At 42.2% G+C, this 12598-nt stretch overlaps 1 protein-coding gene across 1 annotated transcript in view; it reads left to right on the forward strand.

Annotated features, from left to right (window-relative positions):
* Positions 1–8670: 8670 nt before the first annotated feature.
* The window catches only part of LOC103475198 (cytochrome P450 2G1-like), an 8810-nt gene continuing 4882 nt past the window's right edge, over positions 8671–12598 (forward strand). The window contains exons 1-5 of the mRNA XM_017308131.1: positions 8671–8861; positions 9850–10012; positions 10102–10251; positions 11113–11273; positions 12019–12195. Of these exons, the coding sequence (XP_017163620.1) occupies positions 8691–8861; positions 9850–10012; positions 10102–10251; positions 11113–11273; positions 12019–12195 (822 nt within the window). The 5' untranslated portion in view covers positions 8671–8690. The remainder of the gene's footprint in view (positions 8862–9849; positions 10013–10101; positions 10252–11112; positions 11274–12018; positions 12196–12598) is intronic.

Consider the following 12598-nt stretch of genomic DNA (forward strand, 5'->3'; position numbering starts at 1 on the left):
GATGTAGGGGGTTTAGAGTCCCGTCGACAGTCTTTCGATGTAGGGAGTTTAGAGTCCCATCGACACTCTGTCAACGTAGAGAATTTGGTTATTCACACAGACTTCACACACTGTGATCTTGTTTCGGAAGAAGATGAATCAGTCGAACCAGAAAACCAGGGTGCAACTGAACTGGCAGTCAGTGAAGACGAAACCCCAGAGTTAACACGGAAAACATACACAGAATTTCGACAGTCATCTATGACACCTGTGGAGTGTTTTACACAAACATCCGTAAAAAGCGTAGTCTCCAAGATGTCCTACAAAGTGTATTCTGACCAAACTGTAGAGACGGCCCAGTGCCATCCAGCTTTTATACAGGTGCATCCTTACAATCCTGTTTCAAAAAATCAGAATTCGGAGCAACCTGAACGCCAACAGTCAAATAAATACCTGACAAATGTGGATGTCTGATCTGGTTTTGGAAGATCTGGAATGAAGCACGCAATCATAATCCTCTGAATGGTGCTTCATTTTGACGTTTGGCAAACGTCTGCAAACATTCGCTGAACATTCTGGACAACGTTCAATTTAATTTAAAGCTTTATTGTCATTTCACTAAAACAGTGAAACTAAATTAGGAATGCAACTCTATGGGACCAGTTAAAACATTCAAAGAAATTGGGTCATTAAAAGGGACGTTGTCTGAATATTCCTTAAATCACAAATTCGGTTCAAATGATTACTCCAAATTCCCCCTACATGGATGGATGGATGGACGGATGGATGGACGGTTAAAAGTAGGGGCGCACAGTGGAGCATTTCTTCATTACACAAACGTTTTGCTCCATGTGCAAGTATGGGTTCCTCCTGGAGACGGGCTTCCCCCGCAAGATCCGGAATCTCAAATGTTTGTTCAATTGATTACTCTAAATTGCCCCAAATGGATGGATGGTTGGCTGCACGGTGGGGTCTTTCTGCCTTAGATATGCATTTTGTCTCCTGTGCATGCGCGGGTTCACTCTGGGTGCTCCAGCTTCCCCCGTAACCCAGCTAGCAAGCGAATGCTCAGACGACGTTCAATCAACGTTGAATCAGGAGTTCAGGAATGGAGGTTCCCCGAACGATGATCCAACATTTACCCACTGTGAGAAACAAAATGTTTTTAATCATTATTTTATAATTGTTTATGGCTGTAAAAAAATTTTTATCAAATCTTTATGTGTTTCTCTTGTTATAAATTGTTTACTCTTCTGACATTCTCACGATGTCTGTTGGACCCTGTAACTACTACTACCCTTAAGGGCTGGACAATATGACCTAAAATAAGTATTATTTGATATATTGAGCAGTCTACCTCTATAACGATAAATGGTTATCCTTAATGCCATTGAGGAGTTTTGGGGGGCATTGCCCACCCATTGCCCAAAAAAGCAGTTTTTTTGGTGACTGTATGTTGTTTTTATGACTTTTTATTTTTATGTTTTTATGATGTAAGAAACTTTAAACTGCCTTGTTGCTAAAATGTGCTATAAAAATAAACTTGACTGAATGATTTTATCCAGAAATGGCTGACTTCCTATTATTCCTATACTGATTTGTTACAATAGGAGCTTCTGCACTTCCTGTATCCTTGTCCTCTGTCTCTTGCCTTTTTTTCCACCATTAAAACTGTTTAACATGTTGTAATGGGTTTTTCCGAGCTGCCTTTAAACGCAACATGAGCACGAAGATGCTTCCACCGGTTTTACAGCTGTGAGGCAGAGACATGTTGCTGTGCCATGTGTGTTAGAGTCATTGCAGCAAACTAGCAAAAGGCAAAGAACTTTGTAAGTAATTGAGGTATGCAGCGCTGTTAGATGCAGATAAATAAAAATAAAGGTAATTTTATTTTTATAGCCCATTTTCAGCAACAAGCGACCTGTCCAGGGTGACCCTGCCTCTCGCCCAGTACGCTAGCTGGAGATCGGCACCAGCAACCCTCCCGACCCCACTGAGGGACAAGGGTGTAAGAAAATGGATGGATGGATTTTCAGCAACAAGGCAATACAAAGTACTTAAACATCCATCCATCCATCCATTTTCTTGCACCCTTGTCCGGGAGGGTTGCTGGTGCCTCTCCAGCTAACGTTTCGGGCGAGAGGCGGGTTCACCCTGGACAGGTCGCCAGTCTGTCGCAGGGCAACACAGAGACACACAGGACACACAACCATGCACACACACACTCATACCTAGGGGCAATTTGGAGAGGCCAATTAACCTGACAGTCATGTTTTTGGACTGTGGGAGGAAACCGGAGTACCCGGAGAAAACCCACCATGCACAGGGAGAACATGGAGACTCCATGCAGAAAGACCGGGGCCAGGAATCGAACCCAGAACCTTCTTGCTGCAAGGCAACAGCTCTACCAACTGCGCCACTGTGCAGCCATTGTACTTAAACATGAAAATGTTAACTAGATGGTTACATCCATGCCAACATGATTTCCCCTTGTGTTTTATAAGCCTGGCGGGCCACCAGGCTTTATTTGCACCCCATCAGGCTAAGCATTGTTAGTTTATTTATTATAGGTTTTTTATATGCCAGTAACAGTGATAGCAAAGTCGGGTTGAAGATCTCTTTGTCGTGATCCTGGTTTTTCTCTGAGTTTCTTGTTAATTTCCTCCACCTTTGGTGTTAATTGTTATCCTTTATTGCTGCAGCTGTTTTTGGTTTCTTGATCATCTCCCCTTGTGTATTTAAATTTATCTGTGTTTCTTTATTTTTATGGGATCCTTCTGTCATGAGATACCTTGGTAGGATGACCAGATAGACGACCAGGTAAGTCAAAAAGGTTCTTCTTTAATGAAACCAGAACTCTCACACATGGCGGTGCTCACAGTTCTGGTTTCATTGAAAAAGAACCTTTTAGACTTACCTGGTTGTCTATCTGCTCGTCCTACCAATGGCGTCTCGTGACACTCTTTGGTGAAACAGTATAGCCAGCATGTGAACACAAGCTTACAACTTCATAGAACCAAGTGAAAATTAATGGATGAAGAATGAAAACATCTTGGACACTTTAATTAGGATGAAACATCTGAAGTGCAAAAAATTAATTGAATGACAAACCTAAATTGCATTTTTTTTTAAAGAATTCTTAATAATGTCTTCCAATAACACATTGCATTGTTAACTTTAAAAAAGTGTTTCACATAAAAACATGGTAGGATGCTGGACAATTTTCTGAGGGAAACTCTGCGTCAATATATCATGCTAAGCTTGTTAGCAAGAATAGGAAACTAATTTTGTTGTTTTTTTATGCTGGCAGCTGTGGTAGCTGTGGTTACACTGGTAGCATGGTTACTAACCATGCTGGTAGCTGTGGTTACTAACGTTTTTGGGGAGGGGAAGTACACATAAGACTTTTACTGAATTGTACTTTTTACTTTTACTTGAATAATATTATGAACCACTGCTACTCTTACTTTAGTAATTTTTTTTGCATCGAAAGAAACCAACTTCAAAGATCTTATAGATTTCTCCAATCCATGAGCTAATATTTATGCTAATCTTACCTACTCAACATTTTCTACATGTCAACTTTTTACATCATTATTGTTTATTTTGTATTAATTAACGTGGCTATTTTATTTGAAAAGTTACAAGTAAAACCTTTCAAAATACATAGTTAGAACAACTTTTAAAGGAGGATATCATAACCCCAGTAAAGTATGCAGAGTGGGCAGCGCCCATTGTGCCCGTTCTGAAGCCGGATGGCTCTGTCAGAATTTGTGGTGATTATAAATTAACAGTAAACAATGCTTCATCACTGGAACAATACCCAATTACCCGCGTTGAAGACCTTTTCAATGCACTAACGGAAGGCAAACAGTTTACCAAGCTCGACCTAAGTCATGCATATCAGCAGATAGTTATGGATGAGGACTCCAAGAAATACCTGACAATAAACACACACCGTGGCCTTTTCACTTATAACAGACTACCATTTGGAGTGTCATCAGCCCCGGCTATTTTCCAAAGAACAATGGAAAGCTTGTTGCAAGGTCTACCAAATGTAGTAGTCTACTTGGATGACATACTGCTAACTGGAAGTGACAGCAGAGGACACCTGAAAACGCTGGATGAAGTTCTCAAACGACTAAAGGAAGCCGGACTGCGACTTGACAGGAGTAAATGTGCATTCTTACAGGATCAGGTGGAATACCTGGGTCACAGAATCGATGCGGAAGGTTTGCACCCAGTACAAAGCAAAGTGAGAGCCATTGAGGAAGCTCCACCTCCCACCACAGTGACTGAACTAAAAGCTTTTTTGGGCCTCCTAAACCACTACAACAAGTTTCTTCCTAACCTTGTTACACGCTTAGCGCCATTTCATCATCTGCTGAGGAAAGGAGTTCCATGGTGTTGGAATAAGGAACAGCAGGAAGCATTCAGCTTAGCTAAACAGCTGCTGAAATCAGCCAAAGTACTGTGTCATTACTCAGCAGACAGAGACCTGGTGCTTGCATGTGACGCCTCACCATACGGCGTGGGAGCCATGCTGTCACGTGATGGAAGATGGGAGTGAGCGACCTTTAGGGTTTATGTCAAGGACATTAACACCAGCGGAAAAGTGTTACTCAGAGCTCGACAAGGAGGGGCTAGCCATCATTTTTGGGATCAAGCGATTTCACAAGTACATCTATGCTTGGAAATTCACAATCAGCACTGACCACAAGCCTCTGATCTCCCTTTTTAATGAAACAAAACCAGTGCCACAATGGGATCGCCAAGAGTGCAAAGGTGGTCTACCCTGTTGAGAGCATATGAGTACAACATTGTATACAAACCAGGTAAAGTTCACTGTGCCACTGCCACAGACTGATGAGGAGGAAGACTCAGGACAAGTCTTCATGCTGGATGTGATGGATAATCCACCCATCACCACATCCCAAGTACAACAATGGACAGCTAAAGACCTATTTCTGTCACAAGTGCTGTCATGGTGTTTAAAATGTTGGCCTAACAAAGTGGACACTCAGTTCAAGGCCTACAGTCAGAGAAGGTTAGAGTTGAGTGTGAAAGATGGATGTGTACTGTGGGGTTCCAGAGTGGTTGTTCCACAGAAGGGAAGGTCTACCCTTTTAATACAACTACATTGTATACATCCTGGCATCTCGAGAATGAAGGGTTTGGCACCTTCCTACATGTGGTGGCCTGGGATGGATGCTGAAATAGAGAAGGAAGTACAATTATGCCGCACATGTCAGGAAAATATGAAGGCTCCAGCTGCTGCACCCCTGAACCCTTGGGAGTGGCCAGAGACACCCTGGAGTAGACTACATGTGGATTATCCCGGCCCTCTCTCAGGCAAGATGTTTCTTGTCGTGGTAGATGCACATTCGAAATGGATTGATGTGCATCCCACAAACAGTGCAACAAGTCAAGTATCCTGGAGAAACTCAGACTGTGTTTCAGCACACATGGCCTACCCCAGATGATAGTTTCAGACAACGGCACATGCTTCACAAGCGCCGCATCGCTTCGGTCGGACTCCGATACCCGACTCCGGTAGGCGAGGAGCGCCTTCCGTGACTGGGCTGGGGCGTGGCCGGACGATGGTCACCCCTCTCCTATCGCGCACAGYATGTTCGTGGAGAACGTGGTGCTAAATGACTTGCAGACCAGACGACCTGATTCTGGGTCCCTGCAAGAACATTTCAAGAGTTTGAAATGTTCTTGAAACAGAATGGAATACAGCATGTTACATCTGCACCTTTCCACCCAGCATCAACTACACATTATTCAGGTGGATGCAAAAACATAGATTGGCGCCCCCCCCTCCCCCCGACCGAGTGAAGGTACGTCAGGGTGAAGGAGCGACGCTCACTCAGCCCCCCTGCCCCCCCCTCCCCGGGGCGACGATACGTGAAGGTTAAAATTCGCTAGATTTACCTCGTTATGTGCGCGTGGTGAAGGAGCGTAAGGCGCGCAAAAGTGTACGGGAAAACATCATCGGCGCGCCGCCCCCTCCAGACGGGGTTTTGGCGCCCCCTCTGGTGCTGCGCCCCTATGCGTTGCATACCCTGCATACCCACTTTTTGCGCCACTGCCTGCCATCATTGTAGGGAGCACAGGTCCAGTGTCTTATACTGTGCAGATGGGAGATGGACGTGTCATGCGGCGTCATGTTGATCAAATCAAGAAACAACATGTGATGCAGAGGGGGATGGATGGGGCTGGAGCACAGTGCGCTCTTCAGGTTCCAGATGAAGTAGTGGCGCTCGGGCCGACGGACTCGGTGGCTCCATCTTCAGGAGGAAGAGCGTTGGTGGAGTCTGCTGAAACAGCTCAGATTAATTTTCCTGCGGTGGATGTGCCAGACGTGGACATCGGACAGAGAACAGATCCACCACCAGTACTACGCCGCTCAGAACGCCAAAGAAAGACTCCTCCTTATCTGAGTGACTTTTTGTGCAAGTAGTGAGTTCCTTAAGCAAGAGTGTTCTCTGGACTCGCTAGTTTGTTCACCTTCCATGTTTACTATATATGTTTTAAATAACTAAATGCATAGAGAGAGTTCTGATAGCACAGACGTCAGGACCATTGGACTGTTAGTTCTTGTTAAGTTTACTAACCTAGTTGACTCTTAAAGGGGGAGGGATGTAGTATACCGAGTTAGTTCCTCATTTAGGTTTAGTTGGATTACCCCCCAGACCACTAGAGGGAGCAGTGGGAAGACAGAAGCAGAGTTAAGGAAGAAAGGCTAATGCAGAATGAGCTAGCACCTGTAGTGTGTAGGTTGTGTTCAAGACCGAATAAAGAAGTTAAAGACAACTGCTGAGAGTGACTCTACTTCTTGGAAGTGAAGATATCACAAAGCTCCTGATAATTTAACTTTACAACATAGATCTTACAAGTTTCACCAACCCAGAGAGCGACTATTCAGTCATTCTGAAATCCATCTGACATGAAGTACAACAAACCAAGAGAACAACAGAAACATCAGGCTACTGGTCACTAATGATGAAACAACACAAATTCAAATCAGTTCAGAACCACATGACACTTGATCCATTTCAACTCAGAGCCTGGAGCAGCTAGCAACTGCTGAAGCTGGTTTATTGTTGACGCGTTAAAACGAGCACGCAGCAGCGCGCGTTGAAGCGGGTACGCAGCGGCACGCGCCGCATGCGCAGTGTGTCGCAGCAGCTCGTGCACCTCAGGATGTTTGGAACTCTGCGCGGATCGCGCGCGCCGCCGTTCACACAAACTGGACGATCTGGAAGATGGTCTTCCAGGCGGCTCCAATGTAAACCTTAGCTATAAACGCCTTACTGCTGTCTTCGCTTAAAAACGCGCTCAACCCGAACTGTCAAAGCGCGAGCGTCGCTCCTTCACTCTGACGTTCCTTCCCTGGGGGGCAGTGGCGCAAAAAGTGGGTATGCAACGCATAGGGGCGCAGCACCAGAGGGGGCGCCAAAACCCCGTCTGGGGGGGCACCGATCTATGTTTTCGCATCCACCTGAATAATGTGTAGCTGCGCCACTGGCCTTCAGTCCCTGACATCACCGCTGTACCACCGACAGAGAGAAAAGGGGATGGAAAGCTATGCGACTGGGCTGATACAGTTCACACTCAGTCTACAGTTAACTCACACTTTGTGAATAATGTCAGAGTTGTTACCTGTAACAAGTCCTGGTCCTTCGCTGGGCCATCAGTTTTGGCGGGTCTGAATCGCTGAAAACAAAAAACTCCGCTTCGTCTCCAAGACGAGGAACAAAATAATGCGTCCAGTTTTTGGCTTTTCGTTCCTCTTTTTTCCATCCTTTTCACTTTGCCGCTCCATGGAGCTCCACTCATGTTGACGTAGTCCGTAAAAATGCTCCAGCTCGTTTGCCATCTGTTGCCAAGAGACTGATGATGACGTTGGTGGACGGCTGGTGACAAGCTTTACCCAGAATACACTTGGAGACAATATGGACGATCCACTTGTAATTTTGTATGTCATAAAGTTAAATGTGAGAGTGAAAATAAAGCCAGCAAAACATTTTATTCAATATTTGACACCCACTGTGTCACTAAAATCAGTCGGTCACATCCATGAGTCAACAATGACTGGGGCAGCCACTATATAATCTACTGGGGAATGGATGTGTTTTACATACACCATACTCAACAGGCCCATTTTCTCCAAAAGTACTTGGTTTAGATTCCAGATTGTCTTTGCAGTGACTGAAATGTCTTAAAATATTCACAAATTAAGCATACACTGCAAAAACACAGAATCTTACCAAGTATTTTGGTCTAGTTTCTGAAATAAGACAAAACCGACTTGCAAACAACTTTTCAGCAAGATATATAGGCACATTGATTTAAGTCAGTTATATTGATTAAAAAGTTAAAAAGTACTAGTTCCATTGACATGGGAAAGACATTTTTATCATGTTATAAGTGAAATAATCTAGGAAATAGTATTTTTCCTTCTATTTTAAAGAATTATTTACTTACTTATCAGTTTTGTCTCATTTCAAGTGTAAGATATTTGAAGCTACTGGACCAAAAGTCCTAGGTAATACTTGGCCTGGAAATGAATAATACTGTCTAGGTGAATGTGCGCTGTGCAAAAGGTGAGTCACGTGGTTCAGTGCAAAAACAGCCGCTCCGCTATAAAAACCCGTGAGGGAGGCGCAGGTTCAGAGTCTGGGCTGCAGGTAGCGGAGAGCGCCATGGAGTTTTCTGCAACTTTTCTCCTGTCGGTGCTGATCGTGGCTCTCCTCTGGTTCGTGTCTGGTAAAAACACGAAGAAGTACCGTTTGCCTCCTGGACCCAGTCCGCTGCCTCTCATAGGAAATCTGCTGCAACTGGAAAAGACAGCGCCGTTTAAAAGTTTCCTGGAGGTGAGTTTGGGATTAAACTTAATCTGCAGTGTGCGCACAGGGCTTGTTTATTCCACAGTTACAACAACAATATAAAAAAATGTCGATGAATTCTGTTGGGAGTTTAATCTGCTGGACTAGTCTGACTATAGTCAGAGTTGGGACATTCCCATATGTTTCCGGAGAAAGAATGCAATGCGAAAACCACGCAAATATTCTTACAAACAGCGCACAATAAGCTGCAGCAGTTGGATCAAAAATTGGACACATTGCACTTAACAGCAACATAAAAATGTAAATAATATGCAGGAAAAGAGGCAAAAGATCATGTTATTCTAGATAGAAAAGAGATTAATATAGGAGGAATTTGGAAAACAATTAACATTTAATTAATTTAATTTTATAAATATTTCACAGGGAAATTCAAATGATAAAATGATCCACATTTTAATTAGTTTTTTAGAAACTGCCCTGTAAGTAGGCGGCTGGCGGTAATGCAACGTTATCGTTTCTCCCCAAACGCCAATACAAGTCAAGAAAAAGAAGAACTGCAGCAGTTCGAGCACTGAACGTTCATTCTCTGTGTTCTGAGTCATTTTTTAAAATAGATTTTTTAGATAAACAACACAAGATTGACTTCAGTGAACTGCTGAATCATGTTGAGTACACATTTATTAATACACACTTATTTTGTCATTTTAACCAAAAACAGTTTCATTTAAATATTTGAATCAACAAATTACAATTTTACAATAGTTATCCAGCTACAAGCACAATCAACTGTTTTATGTAGTCCGTAGAAAACGTCGGAAATGTGGGATTAAAATGTCATCAAAATATTTACACACTGCAAAAATACAAAAAGCATTCTGAGAAAAAATACATTAATTTCAAGAGTAGAAGTTACAGCAACAGAGCGGTCAGCGCTGGAGAACGAGGGTCAAGTTAATAAGAGTCAAACCAAAAGTCAATATAAGAATGCATAATTAATATGTCGTTTTTCATTCAGTTCAGTAAAACCTACGGTCCTGTGATGACCTTTAACCTGGGCTGGCAGCGGGTCGTTGTTCTGGTCGGATACGACGCGGTGAAGGAAGCTTTGGTGGACCAAGCGGACGACTTCACAGGCAGAGCGCCGGTGGCGTTTCTGTACAGAGCCACCAGAGGATACGGTGACTTCTTCAGAAATCAGCTTAACTTGCATGTACAGGCGCTGGTAGCATTTTGTGCGACTTTTCAGCGGAACATTTCTGTTGGACAGGTATTGGGATCAGTAACGGTGAGCGCTGGCGTCAGCTGCGGCGCTTCACTCTGTCGACTCTACGAGACTTTGGGATGGGACGCAAAGGGATGGAGGAGTGGATCCAGGAGGAGAGCAAACACCTGAGGGCGCGCATGCGCTCCTATAAAGGTCTTTATTGATCACATTAAATAAATCATCAAGAGAACGGAAATGTCACCAAAAATATACATTACGCACTGCAAAAACACAACATCTTTCCAAGCACCACTTGAAATAAGTTACAAATAGTCAGAAATGAGAGAAAAAAAAAATCTGAAATTAAAAATCTTTTCTGAGAAAAAAAATGTCGGAATTGTGGGTTTGAAATCTGAATTATTAGTTATCAGTCAGAATTATGACTGAGAATAAAGTTACATTTCTGAAATTAAGCCTTATTCTGATAAAAAAAAAAGTCAGAATTGTTGGATTAAAACTCAGAATTCTGAGGAAAAAGTCACAATTCTGAGACTAGACGTCTTATTTTGGAGGAAAAGTCACAATCGTGGGATTAAATTCAAGAATACTGAGAACAAATTTTGAAGATTAAAAGTCAGCATTCCGAGAAAAAAAAGGCATAAATTAAATCAGTGGAATTAAATCTGAGAAAAATATTGTAATTGTGGGGTTAAACATTAGAATTCTGAGAAAACAGTAATAATTCTGAAATTAAGTCTTATTTTGAGGCAAAAGTCAGAACTGTGGGGTTGAACTTCAGAATTCTGAGGAAAAATTTTAAATTCTGAGACTAAAAGTTTAAAATCTCAGATTAAATGTCAGAATTCTGAGAAAAAAGTCAACAATTTGGAATTAAAGTTTGAAATCTGAGGAAAAACTGTCAGAATTTTTACTTTTTCCAGTTACCGTAATCCTAAAAAATTTCTGTCACTGCAAAACAAAACAATTTTAAAACTGGTTACAGAAAGGAATGTTGGAAATCATTTTAAGCAAAACAAATAAATCATTTGCCGATGTTTTCATGTTCACCTCCAGGTGAACCTTTTGACCCGACCAGCTTGCTGAGCCGCACCGTGTCCAACGTGGTCTGCTGCCTGGTGTTTGGACAGCGCTTCAGCTACGAGGACAAGCACTTTGTGAATCTGCTGGCTGTCATAACTATGATCGTCAGGTTCAACAGCAGCCCTAAGGGCGTGGTGAGAGCAGGCGCCTCCACAGCGTCGGCATTTAACTCCTGATAGTCTGGATTAAGTGTTAGAATTATAAGAAAAAAGTCAGAATTTTGTGATTAAAAGGCAGAACTATGAGAATAAATATTTAGACGAATCCCTTTGATCCTCTCTAATCCCATAATTCCCACTTTTTTTTTCCTCTGAATGCTGACATTTAATCCCAGAATTTAGAGAAAAATGTTGAACTTCTGGGATTAAATGTCAGAATCCTGAAGGAATTTGAGAATTTTGAGATAAAATCTGAATTATCAGAGAAAAAAGTTTGAATTTCAAGGTTAACAGTCAGCATTGTCAGAAAAATAACCTGAATTGCATTATTTAACTTCAGAATTATGAGAAAAAGGTCAGAACTTTGAGATTTAAATCTGACATCTGAGAAAAAAGTTCAAAATTTGAAATACAAAATCAGCAATTCTGAGATTAAAAGTCAGAGTTATGAGATTATAGGGAAGAACTATAGAAAGGTTAAAATTATGAGATTTAAATGTCTGAATTCAAAGAAAAAAAGTTTGATTTCTGAGATTAAAAATCAGCATTCTGTTATTGAAAGTCAAAATCCTGCCCACTTACCACAACCACAGCATAAAGACTCTTTTACACTCGTTTTATAATCTAATACCATCATAAAGAATCAAGTTCTAACTTTATTCAGTTAAACTTTCCCACTTATGATGAGTTGTGGATTAAATCTGCTGCGTTTCCCCCTCAGATGTACAACATCTTCCCGTGGCTCATGGAGCGACTTCCTGGCAAGCAGCACGCCGTTTTTGCAAAGGTCGAGGAGATCCGAGACTTTGTCCAGACGAAGATCCGAGAACACGAAGACAGTCTGGATCCCAGCTCTCCCAGAGACTTCATCGACTGCTTCCTCATCCGAGGTCATGAGGTCGGGAAGACGAGGAAGATTTCCTGTTTCTATAAACCAAATCAACCAAAAGCAACATGAAAAATTTACCTCTGGTGTTTATTTCCTTCCAAACGTCGTCGTGTATTAAACCTGGCTTTAGAAATATCATCACTGTTATCATATTATCTCGACTTTATTAGTCTTGTAATATTACTAATTTATTCTCAAACTACAGAATTTATTCAGAAAATATTTTGACTTTATGAGCACAAAGTCGTTTGAGAATAATTTATTCGTGTGCTATTGTGACTTTACAGGGTCGTTCACACTGCCAGTAAATGCTTCCTGTATGTGTTCTGCAGTGTAAAGGGAAAACGACCTGAAAGTGTCCCGCATGCGCAGTAGAGGGCGCCATAGCGTCAGCGTTCTCAGTGTTCTGCCA

Source organism: Poecilia reticulata, linkage group LG13, assembly GCF_000633615.1.
Source record: "Poecilia reticulata strain Guanapo linkage group LG13, Guppy_female_1.0+MT, whole genome shotgun sequence".
NCBI lineage: Eukaryota > Metazoa > Chordata > Actinopteri > Cyprinodontiformes > Poeciliidae > Poecilia > Poecilia reticulata.